Below are 24847 nucleotides of genomic sequence, written 5' to 3'. Positions count from 1 at the left end.
CTGATTCACCTATAGTGTCCACCTTTAATGATATGTATTGAAAATTTAATTCTATTCAAATTTTCAATACATATCATTAAAGGTGCTATTGATAACACTGTTAACATTCAGCCACTACATGTCGCATTCTCCCTCCCCCGTTCCATTGCATTTACTTCACAACAAGTCGTCAACAAGACTAACTGACGACCTAGAGACACCACGTGATACCAACATCATTTTACTAGTGGCTCACAAGCCTTGTTAGAAGTAGGAACCAAATGTCATATACTAATAATACTATACATAAAAATGATTAATTCACAATCAAATTTTTTTTCAGGAAAAGTCATACTTTTATTTGGCACCTTTCTAAAGGCTCTATGCACATTTTATTATTTTTTAAATATTCGTATACATAAAAATGTCATTCCTATCTATATCCAGAGGGGTTTGTTCATATATCATTCATAGCCTGATTATTAATAACATTTTATTTCTAAAAACATGGCACAAATTGATTTTTCATAGCTGTTGGCAGTATTTTCTGATTTATTGAGTGATAAAAGATATCCAAAATTCTCTCTGTGAAAACATTTGTCTTTAATGTGTCAGCAAAATGAAACAAACATGTTGAACCTGGCTTTATTCAATGTTAAGATTTATGTTCTGGAAATATATGCAAATTAGCACATATTTAAGATAGATAGATTCAAGATTTAAGATAATGCCTAATTTCTTTACCCTATTCATCTGTAGTGTCTCCCCTTAAACAGACTTTTCTAAGACTTGTGATCTCTTTGACAAACAGGACCAAAGCACCTCCACTTTTGTGCTTTCCCCTCCCTCTCCAAGGCTCCATGTTCTTCCTGCCCACCCCCTGAATTTGTCCCAATTCATTAGCAGAGGAGAGCTTGTAGTATAACGGCCCCCCATCCTCCTCTCCCTCCCATGCCAGGAATACAGTGGAGGAACACAAACCAGTAATTAGCCCCATATCTCATTAAAGCTGGCTTGACTCCTCAACCTTACAGCATTACAGTCAGACTACCGCGGCAGGGCTTAAAATAGACGCCTGCAGGAGTGGAAAGTAGGAGGAGGACGTGTGAGAGCAACTGAGAGATGGAAGGAGGTGGAAAAATCTTTGAGAGTGAGAGAAGAGAATAAAAAACAACAACAGGGGAATGAGACCAGTTGAACAAATTGATAGAAAAATTTAATGTGAAGGAGGGTGGATGAAAAAGAAGAAAGATTCATATGAGCAGCAGGTTTTCTGGAAGCTATTATTACAGGGTTTAATGCAGTAGGTCATCAAAACCTTATTAAGATTTACACAAGTTTCTGAGAGAGAGAGGCTTTCCCCTCGGGGATTTCTCAGTAATATCAAGGAGGGAAAAATACAAGAAAGCCATGAAATATAGCTGCTTCTTTAATGGGAGTAATCTTGTTTTTTTTTTCTTTCTTTCTTTTTGCATTTCCTCACTGCATGCCATATATCTAGCATTTTCTGACAGTGATCTATGTAGCAGCTCAAACAAGTTAAAGAAACACTGAGTCAAAGAATTGTGATACTATCTGTATGTATATTTTCATTTATGTAAGGCATAAATGTTGCGGGTGTTTTAAAAATGTACACTTTTTTTAATAACTTAATGCAGGCAACAATTCAATGTTCACAGTGAGGGGATCAGTTTCACTTCCTAATATCCACATTACACTCTAATGATGGAGCTGAAAACAGTGAAATTTGTGCCTTTCATTTGCATTTTACCAAATTTGTTTCCACCTCATCTTAATGTGCAAGCACGATAAAAAACCTCTCTCCATGAATAGTCTGTGTTAAACAAAAGCCTGATAATGCAGGCTGTTTTAGCAAATTAAACTTTATGGGCTACTAATAGCACTTTTATGGCATAAATGGGTGCAAGAGGAAAAAGTCTCACCCAAAGAACTCGCACGTCTGGTTTCCAAACTGAACGTTGACACTGCTGCCGGCGCCAAGGTTTTCTCCCATTACGGTTACTTTGGTGCCTCCGGACTCTGGACCTCTGCTAGGGGACAGACCTGTGACCGTGGGAGTCTACAAAACAGAGAGATGCGGAGAAAGATAGATTAATGAGAGCAGAGTAAAGGAAGAGGGAAGGAACAAAGCAAGAGCAAGGCAGGTTAAAAGGTGGATATTTTCTAGAGTAAAAAAAGGCAGCATCTCTGTGGTACCTCTGGAAACCTGCACATATTATCACAGATCCCCAGCAAATTACAGTTATTCATATTGCCAGGCCGATGGCAGTGGAGTGCAGCGCTGGTGGGAGAAAAGAGCCTAAAACCGGGAGCTCTTAGAGTCCCTGAGAGATCCTCCCGAGTGTGTGACAGGTGTGTGAGTGAAGCTTTTTTAAAGACAGTAGTCTGAGTTAGAAAATAACTAGTGTTTACAGCTGCAGGCAGGTTGCCCGCCGTCACACAGACAGATGGAGAAATATCCCATCATACAGCGAAACACACATGTAGCACACACACGTCTCTATGTGCGCAAACATAAAACAACAATTTAAAAAAACAACTAAATGCTCACTGTCATTTAGGCAGCCTAAATGACAGTGAGCATTTAGTTGTTTTTTTGCAAAGTACTCAAGAATTACTGGCTGAAAAAGACACAGGGAGTGTGTCTTGTCAGGGAAACTGAAGAAGGCTTCTGTGATGGTTTCGTTTTTTTTAACCCTCTGAGACACGCGGGATTCTTATAAAATATAAGGAATCTATTGGTACCAACAATGTAATGCTTGTTGGGAAGGAGGCTAAATAACGCTCCAAAGTTAGGCTAAATTTAATCACATGCAGTTTTTTGAATGCAGTATAAATGTGTTATTTTCGACTATTCTAAAAATGGTGTATTTGAATATGTCTGCATCCTGGGGTCCCTAAACAGTCTTGGAATTACATAAATTGGGTATCACTGTAAAGCGGAGACTCTTGTGGATCCAATGAGCCCAACTGTATTCATGTGTGATGATGTTAGTCCCCATAGGAGACATTTCATTGTAGTGAGACCATTTTACCTCACTGTATAAAATGACCTGTGGTGACCTCTAGAATAATCACAGCCTCCTGAAACTTTACAGCCACAAACTAGAGACCTAGAGCATTCAGAGTATGGATGGATCAAACTAGAGACCTAGAGCATTCAGAGGATGGATGGCTTAAACTAGAGACCTAGAGCATTCAGAGTATGGATGGATCAAACTAGAGACCTAGAGCATTCAGAGGATGGATGGCTCAAACTAGAAACCTAGAGCATTCAGAGTATGGATGGATCAAACTAGAGACCTAGAGCATTCAGAGGATGGCTGGATCAAACTAGAGACCTAGAGCACTCAGAGGATGGATGGATCAAACTAGAGACCTAGCATTCAGAGGATGGATGGATCAGACTAGAGATCTAGAGCATTCAGAGGATGGCTGGATCAAACTAGAGACCTAGAGCACTCAGAGGATGGATGGATCAAACTAGAGACCTAGCATTCAGAGGATGGATGGATCAGACTAGAGACCTAGAGCATTCAGAGGATGGATGGATCAAACTAGAGACCTAGAGCATTCAGAGTATGGATGGATCAAACTAGAGACCTAGAGCATTCAGAGGATGGCTGGATCAAACTAGAGACCTAGAGCACTCAGAGGATGGATGGATCAAACTAGAGACCTAGCATTCAGAGGATGGATGGATCAGACTAGAGACCTAGAGCATTCAGAGGATGGCTGGATCAAACTAGAGACCTAGAGCACTCAGAGGATGGATGGATCAAACTAGAGACCTAACACTCAGAGGATGGATGGATCAGACTAGAGATCTAGAGCATTCAGAGGATGGATGGATCAGACTAGAGACCTAGAGCATTCAGAGGATGGATGGATCAAACTAGAGACCTAGAGCATTCAGAGGATGGATGGATCAAACTAGAGACCTAGAGCATTCAGAGTATGGATGGATCAAACTAGAGACCTATAGCATTCAGAGGATGGATGGATCAAACTAGAGACCTAGAGCATTCAGAGGATGGATGGATCAAACTAGAGACCTAGAGCATTCAGAGGATGGATGGCTTTGACAATAAGGGGGTTTCTGAACAGATTCCAGAACAGAAGCGATCGCCATTCAATCGGCGAAAAATGCAATTCTTACAGAAATCTCCAAATGTCTAAAGTTTTTGATTCCAAATCACAGCATGGCTTTTTGTGTTTTGTGTTCTTCAAGGTCTTGGTGTCTTAATGTGGTATTTTGGAGGGATTATTGATAATTTTTTATCTATTCATAAGTGGCAAAAAATTGTTAAATTTAGCAACAAATCAATGTAACATATGGTATCAACACAAAAATTGCTGCAACAACTAATAAGTGACCATGGGAATAACAATCATATACTTATATTATAATGTTCTAAACCCTTGTACACTTTACAATTCATTTCAATTAATTAATTAATTAATTAATTAATTAATTAATAAATGAATGTTTATTTATGATTTATGACTAGAACAACTTGACAACCGTGCTGAGCTGCATCTCAAACTAATCTCCAGGTTCCAGCTTTCAGATGATGTACACCACTTCTATGTGGTATACTGTGTACTGCTGACCTGCTATCTCCTCTAAACACCCCCTGTACCCCCCTAAAAAAGACAAAAATGGGTCTATTGTAGGTGTCAGAGGGTTAAGGTTGCCTGCATTACAAGGGAATTGCAAGTGGTGCCAATTCGAGGCTCTGTGAAGTATTCTCTTGAGGAATTCCAATGCTTCCCAGAGTAGCAGCCGTAACATTGGTGAGAAAACGTAGTTTATAGCATTTACTACAGAGCCGAGGGCCATCAAAACTGTCAGCTGAAGTGTGACTTCCAGGATGCAGGTTAAAGCAGGTACCCTGAAACAACAGTAGTAATTACCGGCTGCTGTTAATTGTTAAGGGAGTACTAATTGTGAAGGTGTGAGAGAGCGCAAATGGAAAAAGTAGATTATCTGTGAGCTGCAGGCTGAGCAGACAGCAAATGACAGAGACGGGGAAATGTGTGCGTGAACGTGTGAGAATGGGGAGTAGATAGTGTTTACCTGCCACTCCACTCGGCATACTGCTGCTTTCCATTTCAGCAAGTTCATTGTTCATTTGTCTTCCTCACTCTCTCTCATGACCCTGCCCAACCATCCCATCACATTTCATCTACTATTTTCATTTCCCACTTTGTGCGAGCTGTTGGAATTTACCCTAAGCACCGCAAGAGCTCCAAGAAATCTTAGAATATATTATTCCTTTTTTGTCCATCCATTGAGCAATGCTTAAAACCCCAAACACTCTGACGGCCCGCCAGCGGGCCCGGCTGCTATTCTGTCTTTCAGAGGTTGTTGCAGGCTGAGTTTTCTAGAGTGAAGATACTGGTAACATATGAAACTAGAAAAAACCTAAGGAATCCATCGGTACCAAGCATGTCATGTTAACTTGTCAGGAAGAACGCTAAATATCGCTACGAAAAACTGGCACAGTGATTTTTGAAGGGGTCCATTGACCTCTGACCTCCAGATATGTGAATGTAAATGGGTTCTAAGGGTACCCACGAGTCTCCCTTTTACAGACATGCCCACTTTATGATAATCACATGCAGTTTTTCTGTTTTCACTGATGTACACCACTTCTATGTGGCATCTACTGTTGACTTTTTTTTTACCCCTGAACATCCCGTGTCCCCCATCCCTACCCCTCTAAAAAAGAGGGCGGAATGGTAAGGGGTTAACTTAATGCAGCTCATCTAGTGAGTTGTAAAGAAATTTGCAAAACTGTTTAGTACATAAGGCTATATTAATTTAGCTTCGTGATCCTATCTCAATAAAAGCAAACAGCATTTACAACCAGGGAGCTGCAGACATCATTAATGAAAACCGTGTGCTGTTTACGGCAGAATGTTATTTCCCCAAATAAGAAGAACTGCTTAATTACGCCGTCGGTAAGCGTGGCAACTCGCACGTCGTTATTTGCCCGTGGTGCATAAACAATTATTTTGCAAGGAAAATACAAATCACTTTTAATTGAACTAACAGTACATTTTGTATCACTTTAATTTAGTTTGTCTCATACTGAGTACAGCACATTTTACTAATGTATGTTATATTATATGAGGATACCTAGCAGCGTGGTGTAATTGCAGTCTTACCACAAAGGAGTAGAGTTGCGAGGAGCGAGCTCTGAGTTCTGGCCTGCACTCTCCGACGCACAGCTGGACCGGACCTGGTCTGCTGTCTGCAGGGGCTGAATCCATCTCGCATACAATCCTACAAAAGACAGAGAATAATTCATTAAAATCACTGTGCATCAGAGTTGCCAAGTCTGCTTATTATAAGCGACTTTTGGCTTGTTTTCCTGAACAGTGGCTTACAAATATTGGTTGTCGCGGGTTGCATTTTTTTGGGCTTGTTTCTAAAGTGTAGTTGCTTATTTGGGTTGCTCCTGTCTCTCTCCTCTATACCGGTTTAGTTTGTCCTGTTGCAAAATCCATACACAACCCCGATCATGGCATTGTTAGCTGATCCCCGATTAGCTAACAATGCCAATTACCAAGTGGGCAAAATATGGCAAAAAAGTACAACAAAGACTGGGAAAAAGAAAGAGGACTTAAAGATTGGATTCGCCCTCAAGTGAGGGACGATTCAAAGGCAGTTTGCCATTTTTGTTAGTGTGATATACGAGCACATCATGCTGATTTGGTTAAACAAGAAAAATGTACAGTTACAAGCTAAAAATGCTGCAAAAATTAAATAAAATGTTCAACTTCTTTAAGTTGATTACAAGAAAAATGAAAAGTTATAAGTTAAAAATGGATGCAAATATTACATGAAACGTTCAATTCTTTAAGTTTATAACAAGAAAAATATAAAGTTACAAGCAAAAAATGAAATACAAAAATGAAATGAAATGCATGCAATCCAAATTGAATTCATGCATACTGTGTATATGAAGTGACCAAGTGGCCGCCTCTCTCTCATATTGCGGTGGGTAGGTAAGGTCGCTTGTTTTTGCTTTTTTAGGGAAGTGTTGCTTCTTTTGGGCTTGTTTCTATAGACCTGGTTGCCTGTTTCTCTTGCCAGATCTGGCAACACTGCTGTACATAATAAAGATGAAAAGCAAAAAACACTAGCTATTTGTAAAATGTCAGCTAGACTGGAGGGAACTCAATCTTTCTTAAAAAAATAACTTAAAGCTCAGGAGTTGCCTATATGTTTAAATGCTTGAGTGAAGTTGCGAGAAAGTAATCAAAACACTTCTCTGCTTGATATCGATTTATTCTTCTACTCTGAATGCAATCTTCTTTTGTTGTCTCACTCATTTCATTACGGGACACATCCAGACATCGACCAGGACCCCCTCGATGACAGTCTTTAAATGAGACCTCCTCCCCTGGCACTCCAGCACACCCAAACCCGAGTGAAGTAAATTTCCCACCAACAACCAGGGGCCCCCCTCCGACAGCTCTGGTGCTGTGCCAGCGCGGTACGTCTGATGTAAATCACGCGGCGGGATCGATACAGCTTTATCGTGCCACGTGATCAGGTGACACCCAGCGCTGCAGGTGACCGGATCAAATTACATAATAAAATCTATTGATCAGTGGTGTCAGGGAGTAGTCAAGTACAAGAGACGCAGTGTGGATAGAGGTAGAATATGTGGTGATGGCAGGGGCAGAAGCAGAGCAGACATAAGGTTTCTCCTGCGCTGATCATCTGAATAACAACAAATGACTGAGAGCTTTGTTGGATGTGGAAGAGAGGGACAGAACTGATATTATCCTCTCACTCTGCCTCAGAGAAATGGACACTCCCTTGCTTCCCCACCTGAAGGCCTACTATACCGGTCCTTTGTGTAGCGGCATACTTATAGGAATATATCTGGCTTTTCAACACTGAAAATTCAATTGCATCTTCTCGGTCTCCATCAAGTGCACATAAAATCTGAGGGTTACCTTTAAACCGAATTCTTACTAATGAGGACTCATTTTGCTATACCACTATACACAAATGCTGCTGAGTCGTATCAGCGCACAGAAAAATGTGCTTTCTGACTGCTGAAAAACACAAAAGTTGAGACTTTTTCTTCAAAGCAGGAGTAGCTTTCACATACTCTTCTGAAGTAGCAACATAAAAGACACATAAATATGTATGTTTTTTTCTTTTGTGTCCGATCCAGTACAGTCCATCCTGGTGACTGAATTAAGACTCAAAACAAACAGCAACAGTCAGATAAGGGCGTGCATATAATGAACCTACAGCCAATATGACCTTGAAAGGCTCGGAATAAAAGTCTGGCTCAGAACATCACCACGAAGACTCCAACTCCTTCGAAGTTAGACTGAACGGGTCGTAGGTTAGTTTTTTAATTTCGCTCAGTCTATTTTTTTTTTTTACATGCCATATAAATGAATTCCCTAGCTTGTCCCCAATTGGATTAAAGTGCTGTCAGATCAGTGCACTGCTGACAAATTGTCCCCTACAGCCAAGTGGCACATAGTGAATTTTAATTACAACTGCCCAGTAAAAAGCTAGGAACCACACAGACATACTGGATGTCTTCCACACTATTCATTCACACATTAGATCTTCCAAATAACACCAAAAGTGAAAAATTCAATTGTCAAAATAAATAGTAAGTTAATAGCAATTGTGCAAGCACATGTATGTGTGTGACATATGTATTGTAAGAGCACCATAAGACTGAAAGTATAAGAGTTAGAGCGGTGGTGCAGTGCTGAGCTGTTCTCTTTCTGAGGGCAGAAGTAGGCCAAAGAAAGAATTAGGGTTAAAGGCTCCTCTGAGAGCCATGACTGTGATAGCTTGTGTGTGTGTGTGTGTGTGTGTGTGTGTGTGTGTGTGTGTGTGTGTGCGTGTGTGTGTGTGTGCGTGTGTCCGTGTGTGTCTACGTTGAGTGCGTAAATGTATGTGTGTGAGCTGTGCCTCAGTGCGCAGCTATACATTTAAAACTTATTCTCTAACTGACTAACTGACCAAGTCAGTGGAGGGAGAGGATTATTTAGCTGAACATTTCTGAACATTTGTCATCCCTAGTGGTCTAGTCTGTATATATATAGGGGTAAATTGACCTCTGACCTGAAGATATGTGAATGACAATGGGTTCTATGGGTACCCACGAGTCTCCCCTTTACAGACATGCCCACTTTATGATAATCACATGCAGTTTGGGGCAAGTCATAGTCAAGCCAGCACACTGACACACTGACAGCTGTTGTTGCCATGTTATGAATTGAGCATATTTTGTATGCTAAATGCAGTACCTGTGAGGGTTTCTGGATGATATCTGTCATTGTTTTGTGTTGTTAATTGATTTCCAATAATAAATATATACATACATTTGCATAAAGCAGCATATTTACCCACTACCATGTTGATAAGAGTATTAAATACTTTACAAATCTCCCTTTAAGGTGCATTTTGAACAGATAAAAAATATTTAATTGCAATTAATCGCAATTAAATATTTTAATCGATTGACAGCCCTAATATATATATATATATATACATATATATATATATATATGTCTACATATCGGGTTTATTCCGCGACAATGATCAGCTCGCGGTACATTATTTATTAAATAAATATATTCATTCATTCCACATAACGTATTGATTCTGCATGGTGTAATTATGTGCTAGCTGTATCCATCAAACATTTTTTTTTCATTAAGAATTGCATTTCCTCCACCAATAAAACTCAATATGGAAATCAAACCAAATCCAAATATATTTCAATATACTGTATATTAAATCATCTTAGCAGTATGTATGTAATATCTTTGCCTTTCACTTGCTAGGTGTGCATCTCCTGGGGAGGTTAAACAACCATAAGGCACTGGGGTTCTCCCTCTACACACGTCTGGGAGATGGGCTAGTTGTGAAACATGGGCAATGTTTCATTAGTTCAGGGTGAACGGGGCAGGCTTTAACGTGATGTATGCACAGCATGGGACAATTAGGGAGGTAAACACAAGTAAACACACACAGCTGTTGTGGGATTGTTGTTGCCTAGATGAGCTATGGAGAGAGAACTGGGCTGGTGTGCTGCAGGGGGAGAACAGCAGTGTCAGGACCAGAGGCCTGTACTACGAAGCCAGTTCAACATACCCAGGGTATCTTCTCGTTATCTGGCTTCACTAACCCTAACAACAGAGATCACGCTAAACTGTACTACGAAGCTGGTTATCAACTCTGTAAATTAACCCAAGGTTTTCCAATCTGGTTATGAGCGCGTTCACATAAATGGGGCAGTGTTTGCAGCATCTGACCAATCACAGACATGAACAAGTCCACAGACAGGCAGAGCGGCACATTTTACAAAGGAAGAGCAAACTATATTAGACAAATACAAAGAAGTTAAACACTTAATCCAGACTAATAGTAACACAGTTGAAGCTGCCAAATGCAGGAAGAACAGCTGGAAAAAGAAAGAACTCCGGATGTGTGAATGCGTAAATTAGCAGACTTATTAATTTAACAGAACACTCAAAAGTCAGATATAGTCGTCTCAATATAAATAGCGTTTAAGAGTATAACAGATGAATGGATTACTCATCTTCTTACCCTGTGTAACTTGAGGCGTCTATCATTATTTCAACCTTCTTTCAGCTGCGTCCCTCCTCTCTGGCGGTGTGAAACGGACTCAAGAGCAAGTTAAAAAAAATAAATATAAAAATATAATTCAAAGCGGTAAACACCCACAGCATACAGCCAGCTGTCCTTCCTGCATCTGTCAGTTTAAACTGTGTTGTTTATAGTCTGATTATGACTGTAACTTCTTCATATGTGTGTAATATTATCATACAATCACCACACTGAGCTCTGATTGGTCAGTAGGAGGTGTTTTTATACGAGTTGATCTCTTATCTGGAACATAACCTGCTCCAGAGCAGGTTAGCTGTTCAGCATCAGTTACCATGGTGATCTACCCGGGTAAGAAGTGAACCAGCTCTGTAGCACGGAAAACCCAGAGTTAACCCTGAAGTTACCTCGCTAACCACAAATCCTGCTTCGTAGTACAGGCCTCAGGCTGTCTGGACCGGCTCCAGTCTTCATTAAGGCAGAGATGTTGGGAAAAGCAGCTTATACACAATATACACATATATTTATCCTATACATAGCATATCAAAACCCCAGTCTATTGTGAGTGTACATAATTGATTTAATGCAAGTGTATTATCTTAAAGCTCATCAGGAGATTTGGCAAGAATTCTTTGTTGTTTACAAATTGGGATCATTACTAATATTTACAAAATGTCCATGCTGCATTGTGAACAATATATAGTAAACAATTTTCAGTAACACTTTCTGTGACACCCATCTCTATAATGCATTATAAACATGACTTAAACACAACTTATAATGGGTTATAATCTTCTTATAGTACTGTAGAAATTATAGTTACAATAAATCACACATATTCATAATACTTTGACAATAATCATAATTCATTATAAAGCATTTATTAATGATTTATTAAGGTCAAGAATCATTATACTTCATAATTGCTGGTCACTAACTGACATTTTCTTTTTAGTGTATCATAATTCCTATAGTTGTAATACATATAATATTTTTATTTTGCATTATAATCTCTGTCGTAATGCAGTGTAATGTGCTCACTAAGTGGTTATAGTGGTAATTATTTTTTACTTTACTTAAAGCCAACAATGACCAGTTAGAGTAACTTATCACATTCTAATGAATTATAACAGAGATTAAAATGCATTATAAAAAGATTATAATGCATTATAGGCATGGGCATCATAGAAAGTGTTGCCCAATTTCCCAACTGCTTTCAGTTAACATGAAGGAAGTCTTCAGACAATTATTCCTAAAAATCAGCTTTTCAATCAGCTTATGACTAATAACAACAGTGTTTAAATAATAATGCTGTTTGTGTGACTTACTGTTCAGCGATGATATAGCCGTCCTCTACAGGGGTACACCTCACCCCGGCCACCTCCACGTTGCCCACCATGTCGGAGAAGGCCAGACCCAGGTTGGTGCCATGGATGGTCACCTGTGTGCCCCCCTCTGGGGGTCCAGCCACTGGGGTCACCTACAGGACACACAGTAAAAAAAAAAAGAAAAAAAGTCAGGGAGTAACTTGTAAATGCTTTTGGTGTCTGATATTAAAAGACTATTCTCTTCAGTTATGGACCTGTTTTGAAATCATAAATGGGCGCAGGTTTCCTTGGATGCTCAAGGGTAAATATGCTCTCATGGTCCAGGTGGCTTTAAAAGCAATTAAGTGCACTCCCCATGCCTGCATCCACAGAACAACATGTCATGAGTCACTGTGCCGGGAGCATGCTCTAATCACAACAGTAGCTAATGGCACACATCGAAATATGGCATCACATCCGTACACACACAATCACACTTTTAAACTTATTTTTCCTTCAACAACTCCTTCCTTCAGACTATACAACTTAAAAAAACAATGGGCTATATTATCAACATTTTGGATTAGGGCTTGGGGAAAAAAATTGATACAGCATAGTATCGCCATATGTTGCCTGGCAATAATGTATCGATACACGGATGTCAAGTATCGAACTTTTATTATATAAACTATTAACCTCTTAATAATCCGCCGGGCCGCTGGCGGCTATTCTGTCTTTCTGAGGTTGTAGCGGGCTCTTAAAGCTAGAGTGAAAATGCTAGCATTATATGAAACTAAAAAACCTAAGGAATCGATCGGTACCAACCGATGTTAGCTTGTCGAAAAGAACGCTAAATAACGCTCCAAATTTACGCTAAATTTTGGCAAGGAAAAACTGGCATGGCCATTTTCAAAGGGGGTCCCTTGACCTCTGACCTCCAGATATGTGAATGAAAACTCTGATATGAACAGAGTGAACTTCTTCTATCGTTTAGATAAAACAGATGTTGACAAACTGCATAATTTGCAGTTGAAAAAAGATAATAAATCACAATATATCACAAAATTATATATAAAAAAAATAATATATATAAACTGGGAAAAAAAGTTCGGAAACCTGTGTTTGGTGGATTATTTCTCTGTTGTTACAATGCTAATTGGCATTGTATTTTACATCGTTGGAAAGCCTGTTTATTTACCTTCGCAATGATGTCCAACTTGTAAGGATCATGTATTTGTGGGTAGAGCAGCACAGCTTATTATGTGGGCCAGTGGTAAACAGTGTATTCTCATAAGGCTAACAGGAAGCCTGCAATGACTGCCCTTCACCGTCAGGCCAGTTTGCGCTGGTGTCGACAGCACAGACAATGGAACCTGAACATGTGGGGGAATGTCATGTTCAGTGATGAGTCCAGGTTCTGTCTGCCAAAGTTGGATGGCAGGGTGAAAGTATGGAGACGACGTGGAGAACGCTACTCTGATTGTTGCACCGATGGAGTAACAGCTTTTGGTGGGGGCAGTGTCATGGTGTTGGGGGGGCGGCATCTCCCTCACTGGCAAAACAAGGCTTGTCATCATTGAAGGCCATCTCAATGCAGGGAGATATCGGGATGAGATTCTGCAGCCAGTGGCGATCCCATATCTCCACAATCTGGGACCTAACTTCATCCTCCAAGATGACAACGCTCGCCCCCACAGAGCCAGGGTTATCACAGACTACCTCCACAATGTGGGAGTAGAGAGAATGGAACGGCCTGCCCGAGAGTCCAGACCTCAACCCAATTCAACACTAGAGTGACCAACACAACCACGCTGGCTGACCTGCAACGAATCCTTGTTGAGGAATGGAACGCCATCCCACAGCAACGTGTGACCAGGTTGGTGACCAGCATGAGGAGGAGGTGCCAGGTTGTTGTGGCTGCGTATGGATCTTCCACCGCTACTGAGGCTCCTGACGGTGTATTAAATGAATAAAGTGTAAAATTGCCAATATGTCTTGTTTGTTCCTTGTTACTGATAGAGAGTTCAATCATCCAATCCACCAAACAACTCAAAACAAGAGTTAACACCAACAGGAGAATACACTGTTTACCATTGACGGAGCATTTTGGCAAATGTCTCTTGGGCACTACCCACATAATCAGCTGTGCTGCTCATCCCACAAATGCATGATCCTTACAAGTTGGACATCATTGTGAAGGTAAATAAACAGGCTTGCCAACGATGTAAAATACAATGACAATTAGCATTGTAACAACAGAGAAATAATCCACCAAACACAAGTTTCCAAACTTTTTTTCCCAAGTATATCTATATATATATATATATATCTATATATATATAAAAATATATATATAGATATATATATATATATATATTATTGCAAAGCTAAGTGGTGAGTGAGAGTGGAGTGAAAATGATCGGCAACACCGCTTTGTCTCATGTACGTATCATAACAACGGCTTGTATAGCCATAGTCCTCGGTCTTCCTGTTTCCCTTTTTGGATGACGAATACATACTACTGCCACCTGCTGGTGTGGAGAGTTATGTCGTTTCAGGCAGGCGCAGAACGTAAGTGTTAACTGGCCGTCTGCTGTAGTCTTTGCGGTGTATTCAAATGCAACTTGTCAGCCAAGACTAAGGTGACATAAGGCGGTGCAACAGTTGATCTTCATCACCATTAGTTCTTTGTTGTTGGCTTGGTATGTCTGGACTTTACTGCTGCACTGTAAAAACTCTAACTCATATTTGTTGGCATGACAAAGCGTTTCAAGTTGTTAAGACTTTGAAATATACGTTATTAACATTTGAGTCAAACATATAAGTCAGTCCAGCAAATCAGACATTAAGTTGGCGTGAAAACCATTAAATGAGTTCATAATACTTCTATCTTTCAGTTGTGAACACAAACTGTCGGTTGTGAGTCAACACAAGGGGCGAAAGTTCAGATAACTCTCGTGTCTTTGTTGTGAATGGAGGGAAAGACAACTTTCAGAGTTGAAGTTTGAAGTACTCCGCCCCTGGTCTGTCTGTCTGCACCGGAGCTCCAGGCTGACTCCACACAGGTAAGATTAACTTATTTTTCGTTTGATATAGTTGAAATTGTGTCATATTTGTATTCAGAGTTATATGGTGTGATACATTAACAGATACGGTAGACATTACCATGACAACAGTTAACGTAAACACTAGTAACGTTAGCTTAGTTAAGGACAGCTAGCAACTAGCTGATGCTAGCGAGTCTTGTATGGACCAGAAGCTTTCAAACAGGGAGGACGATGTTTCTGACTGGTTAGTCTGAATGGTATTAATGTGATGTAACGTTACGGTAACTTGTCGTCACGGTAACATGTCGGTACAGTATTACAGCTAGAGGGGTAGTTAGCTGCGTCCACATGTCAACGGCTAAACTGCGCTAACCGTTAAGCTGTTAATGCTAACGGGACATTGTGGTGATTCTAGACGGTGTTGGTGAGTAACTGGTTGTAACGGTAGCGTTGGTGAGTAACGGTAGTGTTGGTGAGTAACGGTAGTGTTGGTGAGTAACTGGTTGTAACGGTAGTGTTGGTGAGTAACGGTAGTGTTGGTGAGTAACTGGTTGTAACGGTAGCGTTGGTGAGTAACGGTAGTGTTGGTGAGTAACTGGTTGTAACGGTAGCGTTGGTGAGTAACGGTAGTGTTGGTGAGTAACTGGTTGTAACGGTAGCGTTGGTGAGTAACGGTAGTGTTGGTGAGTAACTGGTTGTAACGGTAGTGTTGGTGAGTAACGGTAGTGTTGGTGAGTAACTGGTTGTAACGGTAGTGTTGGTGAGTAACGGTAGTGTAGGTGAGTAACTGGTTGTAACGGTAGCGTTGTTGTTTGAACTAAAGTATACGTTAGTTAACTGAAGGCTTCATGTCTTAACTAGAAAGCCACTCGGAGACTTTAGACCTCCTCAAGGACAAATGCCCGTCGCCCGTAGCGGCCACAGTCAAGTCCGTCCGTCCGTCTTCCGCCCCTCCGGTTAACACTATTAGCTCTCTCAGCACTATTGCCTCAGATGCACTGACACAACGGGCCGATGGTCGACCGACGGACAGTTTGGGGCCGTCGGTGAGCGTCCGTCGGCCTTGTTTTTACGGTGTGCCCCGCTATTAGCTCTGTTAGCTCTATTAGCTCTGTTAGCACCGTTAGCCCGGCTAGCCACCGCCATTTCGGCTCTGCACCTCCATGTTTGGTTGTGAGGTCAGAGTGGAGGAGTGGAGAGCCATGTGCAGACTCTTTGCATAAGCTATTCTAAAAATTATAACTTCATAACTCCAAATGAATGGGACAGAATATTGTATTAAATTTGTCAAAATACTGTCAATTCCAGAGAGCAGTCTACTGTTTACAATTACATTAAATTGATATGTTTAAAACTTATTAAGAACCTGTTTGAGCGAAATTAACCACATCATTAATTACTCTACCACTGCCTGCTTTGCTAATTTCCAGCAAATTGTCACCTTTGTCTTTCAGATTGAAATGAATGCAGTCACAGAAACTTTTCTGGATTTTGCTGCTTTGGTCCATTGGTGGAATTATGGACAATGAGGTTTGAGTCAAAACACACTTTTTTCAATAAGACTGAGCAAAAAATGTGCTTCTCATGCTGTCCACAAAACACCAGCAGATGATGGCATGCCAATTTGATAACCAAAGTCTTTTCAAGCCAGTGTTACATGTGGAGAAAGTAACTGACATCAAAACACCTTCTTTGGATGATGTCCTTTTGCATTTTAGGTCTTTCAAGCTTGTGGAGAACATCTATGCAGACACTGAGATTTTCGATCCTGAGGCTCTCAACAACCATCATCCATTGACTGCATACACAGTGGGAGGGAAGATACTGGTGACCCCAAAAGTGTGCCTGCTGCATTGAAGGGACGCAGAATGGTGAGTATACTGATTGCTCTTCATAGATTGAGTCTGTTGCTTCTGCTCTCGTCAATAGGCACCCCTGTCTTCAAGAACCGGGCAGTGTAACGGGGTATGATGGATGGAAAATGAGCATAAAATACAAACTTGGTAATTACAGGTCCAAGCTACGTAACGCAGGCTGCATTGAGGTCAGCATTAACCGGAGAAGAAGCGGTGAAGATGATGGTGCAGGTCCTTCTTTGAAGAGAGCAAAGCGAGGGGAGATTAACTATGTTCCTGACCACCCAGATACCCATACTGATGACTCGCTGGAGGAGGAAAGACTAGCTCTGGTTGAGGAGTTAAAGAAGAGGAATAAGAATGTTGCACTCATAAAGCAACAGATGGAGGTGACATTCTCCCTGAGGCGCAAGGAGATTGTGGAGCTAGTGCCTATGGTGTCAGAGGTTCAGGAGCGGTGGCCTGCCCTGTTTTACGAGGCAGAGGTAAGCAGCTGAGCAAATAATATATTATGTTGTGTTTCAGATTTAGTCTTTGCAAAATAAGAATCTGAAGTTGTTTACTTCCGTTAACCCTCATCCTACCAACTGGGGTACTGGCAGACCCCAAAGGTATACTTTTTGTCATATCTCACATGCTTTGTTCTATCATTTAAATTTTTCATCACTTTGTCAATCAATTTGTTCCTTATGACTTCATATCATTGTTTTCTATTTTAATTAGTGATTTTTAAAAATACCAATGTATTGGGGTCCTGGGGGTCCCACCAAAAGCACCCAATTGCAGCCTATGCAGTTAAAATAGGTAAAATATAATAGATAAATCAAATGTTTGCCATGGGTCCTAATTTATTATTAGTGTAATTAATGTCATCCTTTAGATGACATTAATTACACACAATAATGTTTTGAGATGGCATAAGTTAACATGGTGCTATGATGGTTGTTTCTTACAGTAGATTATTCTTGTGGTCCCCAGGATGAGGGTTAATAAAATACATATTTTAACATGAGGATGATGTTGAAATTGTATTGACTTTGTATTTGACATTTACGTTTGCTGTTCTGTTCTTCAACAGATCAGGGAAGAGTTTCTTCGGATCACCAACAAGGACCTAATAGACAACTTCGGAGCAGCCATTAATCAGCACACTCCTAGGCTCCTTAAACTCTATCGGGCTAGGCGGACAGCTTTCCCGCCTGAGATGGATCAACTCCTTAACAGACTGGATGAAGAGGTGAATTTTTAGACTTAATAATCTCATTATTCTTGACATTATGGAAATAAATGTATAAAAAGGATTTTTTTTTTTTTTATAAAGCTGCACTAATCAATATTTTTAAATAAACAATGGGTCAAATTTAAGGTGTTGCTCATAGTGACAAACCATCAGAATAACTCCACTGTACACTACCTAAGGGACAGACAAAGATAGCGACAAGGTGGTGAAGAAAGTGGAACACCTAACAGCTAAAAAGCCAGCTATTTATATCAGTTAAAAGGAGTAAATCTTAGACTTTCATTCAACAGGTATTTGCTGGATGTGGAAGAGGACAGCTGTTTGCCACATAATCAACCTTATAAGGCCATAATATATCAAGTGTGTGATTGTTTCAGTCTGTTGAGTCCTGCACCTAAGTGGGCAAAATAAATAAAAAAATAAATGCAGCTTTAACACAAACTGTGAAGCATGTTTCCATGTTTGTTCTTAGCTTTCTTCATGTTAGTTACATCTTGGTGTAATTTTTCTTCCAACCCTTTATGTTTCAGACATCTGACATCACAGTACATCGACACACTGCAGCCTTGAAGGGCCTCCCCTTGTATCTCCGTGACAGTCATGAGAAGCTGTTCAGGAACTGTCTGGTGAGTGGTTATTAGTAGAAAAAGTAAATATTTATTATTATTCTGTTATTAAAAATAGACTCTCTTTGACTTCAACCTTTGCCTCTCTGCCATTTTGTCCCATTCTAGTCTATCCATCCCAGTGTCCTCCTTGTTTTCTTTATCTGTCCCAATGCCCACAGCGTCTTCAAGAGTTGTACTTTGCTGGCTATTACTTGATGTAATTTCTTTCATGTATATGGGGGTTAATTTTTTGGTTGCGGGGTATGAGATGGAAATATTTAACCCTAAGATGATTCCTTAGGTTGTCTAGTTTTATATGAGACAGTATCTTCACTCATTTTCTGTCTGTCATCACAAGGCCACTGACCCAGAAGAGGAGCAGACGAAGGGCCTCATCGTGGGTATCCTCACTGTGTTGGAGGATGATGACAGTTCAGCTCCTGCAACAGTCATTAATGTTGCTGTTGTTGTAGAAGAAGACATCGTCCTCCAGGATCTCCCTGACCTGCCAACGGCTTTTGCTTACCTCTTTGGGCTGATCTACGCTTTAAACCTCCAGTACCCAAAAGAACTGAGGTACACATTCGAAACCATTCAGAAAGTTTTCATGGAACTTGGAACTGATCTCTCTGCAAGGGTCCGATCCTTCAAAAACAAACTCCTTCAGTGAATCCACCGAGTTAGCTGATAATGTTGGGTCTGGGACAGTTTTGAATTGCAGAGGTTCCTGTTGCCCCTTGTAGAATGATGTAAATCTCCGTTGCCTGAGATGGATCCCCCTCTACCTCTTCTGCTTTTAAGTTCACTCTCTCCACCTCTCCTCTCCCTTTTCCTGTTTCTCCATTTCTCTCGCCATCTTCTTTCCTCTCTCAATCGGTCACCTTAACTTGTCTAACTTTCTTACTTAATTTGCATATTCTCCCGTTCTCACTCAAATTCTGACCTCTAAAACTCTCCCCTTCTGTCCAGCCAACACGATAACTGTCTCTCTGCAACTCACAAACTCTTATCTACCTCTAACTCCTCTTCTATGTCTCCCTACCTGCCCATCTCTTGCGCTCCAACGTGCCTGAATGCTTTTATCCTATACATTTATCCTGCACCTTACTGGATATTGTTAACCACGTTACTTATGTTAAGATTGAATAGTGTGTAAATTGATGACACACACAATTGGGCTACCTTGGTATTTTATTGTTAAACAGTTTTATTAGATTGACAGTTCTGGATCACAATTGTTCTGTTTGGAGTTCCATTTCAACCCATGAGCTACTTCTTGTGGTAACTCTGAATCTTCTTATGTTTTGTATTTTATCATGGTTTATTACACGGCGTTGTTGAATACTCGATTCTGATTGGTCAATCACGGCGTTCTGCGGTCTGTTATTTCTTTATAGCAGACCGTTGCTATGGGCGCAGCTCTGATGTTAGACTCTGACAGTCCGTTTTGTGTCAAATTATTGATTTCTTCAGTAAGTAACTGTGTAATAAGCGGGATAATGTACAGCTAGTGGGTCATTGTTGTGAAAGAATCCCCTTCAGTGCGATGCCGCTCAACGTTCCTTTCACAACAATGACCGGCTCGCTGTACATTATCCCTTACGTAGACGAGTGTACTGTTTTTAGTAGTCTCACTGTCGAAGTGCTGACTTTTCCCTTTTAACTTTATCTTGCTAAGCTCACAACTGCTACCTCATTGTATTATGGTGTTCAATATGTGATTCATACTAGTATATAATGTTAAAACACAACTTAAGTGCTTCATGTTATTTAAGTGCTAAGACTGGGACAGTTGTGGGTCTCAGCAGTTACTTGGCCTTGTTCTAAAGGATTGGATAGGCTGTGTTTTAATGATTAAAAAAAGAAGTTTTGAAGGTAGATGTTGCATCTGTAATTATTTATACATTTGATGGGTAGTTATTGGTCCTAATTTATATATTTGACTTACCTTAACTGTTGCAGTGCACAATTTGAAGTTACTCTAACCTAGTCCACTAAATTAACTCAACTGAAATTAAGTGGCCAACTTAAAATTCTGCTGAAGTTTGTTACCTTACAATTTTGAGTTCTGCTAGCTTTTTTTTTTTACAGTGTGTTGCCATAGATGATCATTCTAACAAGGGGCCATATTAACGCTTAGTGCAGATCACCTACTCATAAAATACAATATGGCTACCCAGCATGACCTTGGCACAGGGTGCCACGCTGCCTTCTGTGCTGCAGAGCCCTGTTGAGGCTCTGAACTGGCCATCATCCAGCCCTTTAAACGAGAGGAGGAGGAGGAAAAAGGAGGAATGAGATAAAGGAAGACCAAGAGAGCAGACAATAGAGTCTGGTGGGCAGGGAAGTAAAAGGAGAGATAGAGGAGACTGGGAAAGAGGAGGGCGGTAGGGAGGAGATGACTGTCACTTTGCTGTGTGGAGCTGCTGGAGCTATGTAAACAATCAATATGCTATTACTGGCCACGCAAGCAGAAGGGGGAAAAACCAACAGTCAGTTGTGCCCGCTTACTGAGCCGCAAAGCGCCACGTGACGGCGACCCCTTGGAGTGGTGCTGCACACCCTCCCCTCCCAACCCCCGACACCCACCGGGGCATTGCGGCTTCCCTGTGGGACGCCGGCATTGTAATCTAGATTCAGTGGACATTAATTGCTCTGGATGTAAAGTAAGTGTGTCACTGCACCGCCTGAGGGGTCTGAATACATGAATCTTTTAGCACTGCTTGGGCATGCAGGGTATAGAAGGGGGGGAAAACATAATGGCTAAATATATCCATGTCAGGCGATGGCAGCAGCTATTCGAGTAGACTTAGTGATGGTTACATAAGCAATGTAAGGGCCTGAGAGAGAACAAGAGAGAGAGAAAGAGTGAAAATATAGAGAGTAGAGAAAAGAGAAAGAAAGAAGAGGGCAGAGAAAACGGGATGAGCAGCAGGGGGAACGTGGATGCCACTCTGTTCGATCCCATCAGCCACGATGGATGACAGGTGAGGCCGGGATGGTGACAGCAGGACAGCGGTGCTGTATCACAGACGGGCATGCTAAAAGCTTGGGAGGCCTCCTCCTTCTACCCTTGAGGCTGAAACGGAGCCCTTCCCACGGTGGACCGAGCACAGGAAGACAGTCTAATCCATGCATGAAACCCATTTGACTGAGCTCCCCATTGGCAGATAGAGCCTCGATTCATCAGTGGATCATAGAAAAAGCACCACTTCAAAGACTCAAGCCACCGTTGTCTCCAGACTGGGAGGCGTGAGAGGAGTGCTGCTCTTTGTCTCTGTGTCTCTATTTCTTACACAAACAATTGGACTTAATCTATAAAAGGAGCCTCCTTGTACATGAGACTATGGTTTAATTGTAGGGGTGGGAACTAAAAATCAATTCAACATGTATCGCGATTTTTTTTATGATGATTTCGAAATTTATTGTTTTAATGCTAGAATCAACATATTTGCTTCATTTGAGTCTATGTGGAGGTAGTCTGAGTAACGTGATGGGATATCCGTTCCGTATCCGTCAACCAAAACAAATTGCAGCGAGCCGAAACAAGAAAGTAGAAAACGTTGGAGGGTCAGCGTGGATACGACCTGCACCCTCACATGTTAAATCCAGCGTGGTAAACACTACACATCCAGTAAAGGATGGAAACACTTTGGGTTTCACACATTGACAGGAAAATCAGAGCTCGACATCACGGCTAAAGCTGCATGCTAACTCTGTCACGGACAGGAAACGTTATCGTATCGCGGTAACGTGCAGTCGAGCCGGCCGTCGCTCGCATCTCGATGGTCAAATCAGCTACAACCGCAGAGCACCCATATACTGACATTTATGTTAAATGAATTCAAACGGCCCCAATGTAGCTGACGGGAGAGCAAGCAACGGACTTCGCGAAGTTAGCGTAAGTATACGTGTGACTAAGTCTGGTTTTCAAAATAAGGTGTTAACAAAGGGAACTGTATATACAAATTACATCTATGGAAATAAGATTGATTCTTAGATATTTGGTTGCTGGGAAAAATGTACTAAACGATGCCTGACATTGACTGATATATTTGACCTCAGGACATATCTGACTACGTACATGCTGAAAATCTAAAATTTGTATTATATTCATTTTGATATTTTCCAAAGTAAAATCCCTAGAAGGGTATAATAAATTGATAAATAAATTGCAATATCGAATCGCAATACTTAAAAATCACAATACATATTGAATTGGCACCCAAGTATCATGATAGTATTAAATCGGGAGATAGGTGTATGGTCCCAGTCCCATTTGATTGCCTGTAAACCAGCTCCTAATGACCTTTGCATATTAGGGGGAACTCACTGCAGTCATGTGCTGATAATCTTTAGATGGGTGGAGTTTGTCTTTATATTTCATTGCCTCCTCTTTGCATCTCTTTTGCTTCCTGTCTTTCATCACCTCGTCTCCCTCCGGCTGGGTGAAACATCCTCCTCCTCTAAGCACCAGTGTGCTTGTTTGTCTTAACATACAGACTTTCAGAATGAAGCGGAAGAGGAAGCCTCATTGGACATGCATGCATGCACAACCTCCCCCCCATTGCCACCCAGTGCCGCCATGCCACGCTCCCTGTGTAATCCTTTTAGGAGCAGTGCTGCTGCCCGCCTGGCATTGTCACACTGTCAATAGAGGGTAATTCCCGACAAACAGCCAGTCAGCTCGCACATCACACTCCCCGCTCCCGCTCTTGCGCTTTCTGTAGCATAATCTATTTCTCCAGCTCAGGGGATCAGAGTGTTGGCCACTTGTCCACCACTACTTCCTTAGACATTCTGCAGGATTTGGCAACAACCATAGAAAGACTAAAGAGGGGTGTGATGACCTAAATTGAGAAGAGAGGCATCCTTTGAGAAGATAATCTGGTAGTTTGAGCTAAAGAAAAACTATGGAGAGAAATGGCCGTCAATGTGAACAGCCTGGGGGTGTCTGCCAGTGTGGCGTTGACTTATTCAGCTGAAGTAATGGTGGGGAAAGTTGTGCTGATGCAGCCAAGGCTAAACTCAATGCATACAGCAAGAGAGCAATACAGCTGCCTTTGGGCTATGCAAGCCTAGCATGTCACTGGAACTACAGTAGCCTCCCGAGCTGAATGACACTCTCAAGACAATTCACAGCTAATAATGTTTAATCAGCCCATCTGCCGTGAATATATATGATTTCAGCAGTTTTACTGTATTCTTTATTATCAACATTTAACAGTTCCTATAGCTTAAAGGGATAGTTCGGGTATTTTTAAGTGGGATTGTTTGAGGTAATTATCCATAGTCAGTGTATTACCTACAGTACGGCACGCCCCCAGTTTGGAGAAACAGATGGGAGTGACTGCATGGATGCAAAGCAATGAACTGCTGTGGACGGGGCCGGCTGCAAAAAGTATTTTAGCCATTATCAGTTTAAGTATGTTCTATATTTAGAATATTTTCAGTGGTTTACCTTGCCATCAGACAGCTACACTGTCTGTGTTTACGAAGGGGAACTGAAGCCGTTACCTATGCTCTCGCCAAAGCCACCAGACTCCAATGAAAAAATAAGTAATTTTACCTTTCAGAATATGGACAAACTAACCAATCGAGGCAGCGGTAGACCAGCAATCCCTGTGTTCTGCAAGGTCAAATTACTATTTTTTTCAATGGAGTCTGGTGGCTTTCAGATTTAAGACTTTTTTAATGCGCCTCAGAATGAAATTGAGACGAACTTTACAATAACCAAAATTGAAGAAAAAAAAAAGACATCAATTACTTAGGGTTAGGGATCATTTTAGACGTAAACCCAAATGTAGTCTGGAAATCTGTTGCTGCTTGCCCTGGTGCAGGTATCAGATGGGGGGGGGGACAGAACGGAGAAATACCTGCCGTCTGTTGGCAGGTTGACTTGGCAGTTTTGTGATTCTAACGCTTTTGAGTTTGAAACATTTATTGCACAAAATACATTACACCTTGTATAAATTGCTTTGTACTGGTTTCAGGCGTGCCACGAAATCTTGGTTGAATAGCCAATATTCATTGAATTTTCACTTCCCCATGTCGACGCTAGCTGTGTTGTTGGTTCCGTTATTCTGATCTGTATGGCGTTAATGCGAGAGGCATTTGGTAAATTCTTTCTAAAATAGCTTACATATTACCAATTATTTTGAG

General features: G+C 41.0%; 2 protein-coding genes across 7 annotated transcripts in view; one reads left to right on the top strand and one right to left on the bottom strand.

Annotated features, from left to right (window-relative positions):
• The window catches only part of plxna2 (plexin A2), a 275749-nt gene that overhangs the window by 67083 nt on the left and 183819 nt on the right, over nucleotides 1–24847 (bottom strand). Inside the window, 3 exon segments of the mRNA XM_037773809.1 lie at nucleotides 1923–2059; nucleotides 6175–6292; nucleotides 11956–12107. Of these exon segments, the coding sequence (XP_037629737.1) occupies nucleotides 1923–2059; nucleotides 6175–6292; nucleotides 11956–12107 (407 nt within the window).
• On the top strand, nucleotides 14830–19383 carry LOC119490434. Of its 6 annotated transcripts, none has more exons than XM_037773813.1 (7): nucleotides 14830–14999; nucleotides 16412–16511; nucleotides 16700–16852; nucleotides 17126–17322; nucleotides 17916–18074; nucleotides 18608–18703; nucleotides 19044–19383. In XM_037773813.1, the coding sequence occupies exons 4-7, from the start codon at nucleotides 17221–17223 to the stop codon at nucleotides 19353–19355; spliced, it is 669 nt and encodes a 222-aa protein (XP_037629741.1). In that variant the 5' UTR covers nucleotides 14830–14999; nucleotides 16412–16511; nucleotides 16700–16852; nucleotides 17126–17220; the 3' UTR covers nucleotides 19356–19383. The 6 variants fall into 6 exon arrangements, 5 of the variants coding, with proteins under 5 accessions (XP_037629741.1, XP_037629742.1, XP_037629739.1 ...); XM_037773811.1 differs by having other exon boundaries at nucleotides 14832–14999; nucleotides 16436–16511; nucleotides 16995–17322; XM_037773810.1 differs by having other exon boundaries at nucleotides 14832–14999; nucleotides 16995–17322.

This window comes from Sebastes umbrosus, chromosome 6 (genome assembly GCF_015220745.1).
Source record: "Sebastes umbrosus isolate fSebUmb1 chromosome 6, fSebUmb1.pri, whole genome shotgun sequence".
In the NCBI taxonomy this organism is placed as follows: Eukaryota; Metazoa; Chordata; class Actinopteri; order Perciformes; family Sebastidae; genus Sebastes; species Sebastes umbrosus.
The sequence above is the reverse complement of the archived record's forward strand: the minus strand, read 5'-3'. Positions and strand labels throughout refer to the sequence as shown.

Excerpts from the sequence above, each read along its gene's own strand:
- LOC119490434 (XM_037773813.1), top strand. The coding sequence starts at position 17,221 with ATGGAGGTGACATTCTCCCTGAGGCGCAAGGAGATTGTGGAGCTAGTG. Across the intron at positions 17,323-17,915 it reads CCCTGTTTTACGAGGCAGAG|ATCAGGGAAGAGTTTCTTCG; the intron begins GTAAGCAGCTGA and ends GTTCTTCAACAG. Across the intron at positions 18,704-19,043 it reads AGCTGTTCAGGAACTGTCTG|GCCACTGACCCAGAAGAGGA; the intron begins GTGAGTGGTTAT and ends TGTCATCACAAG.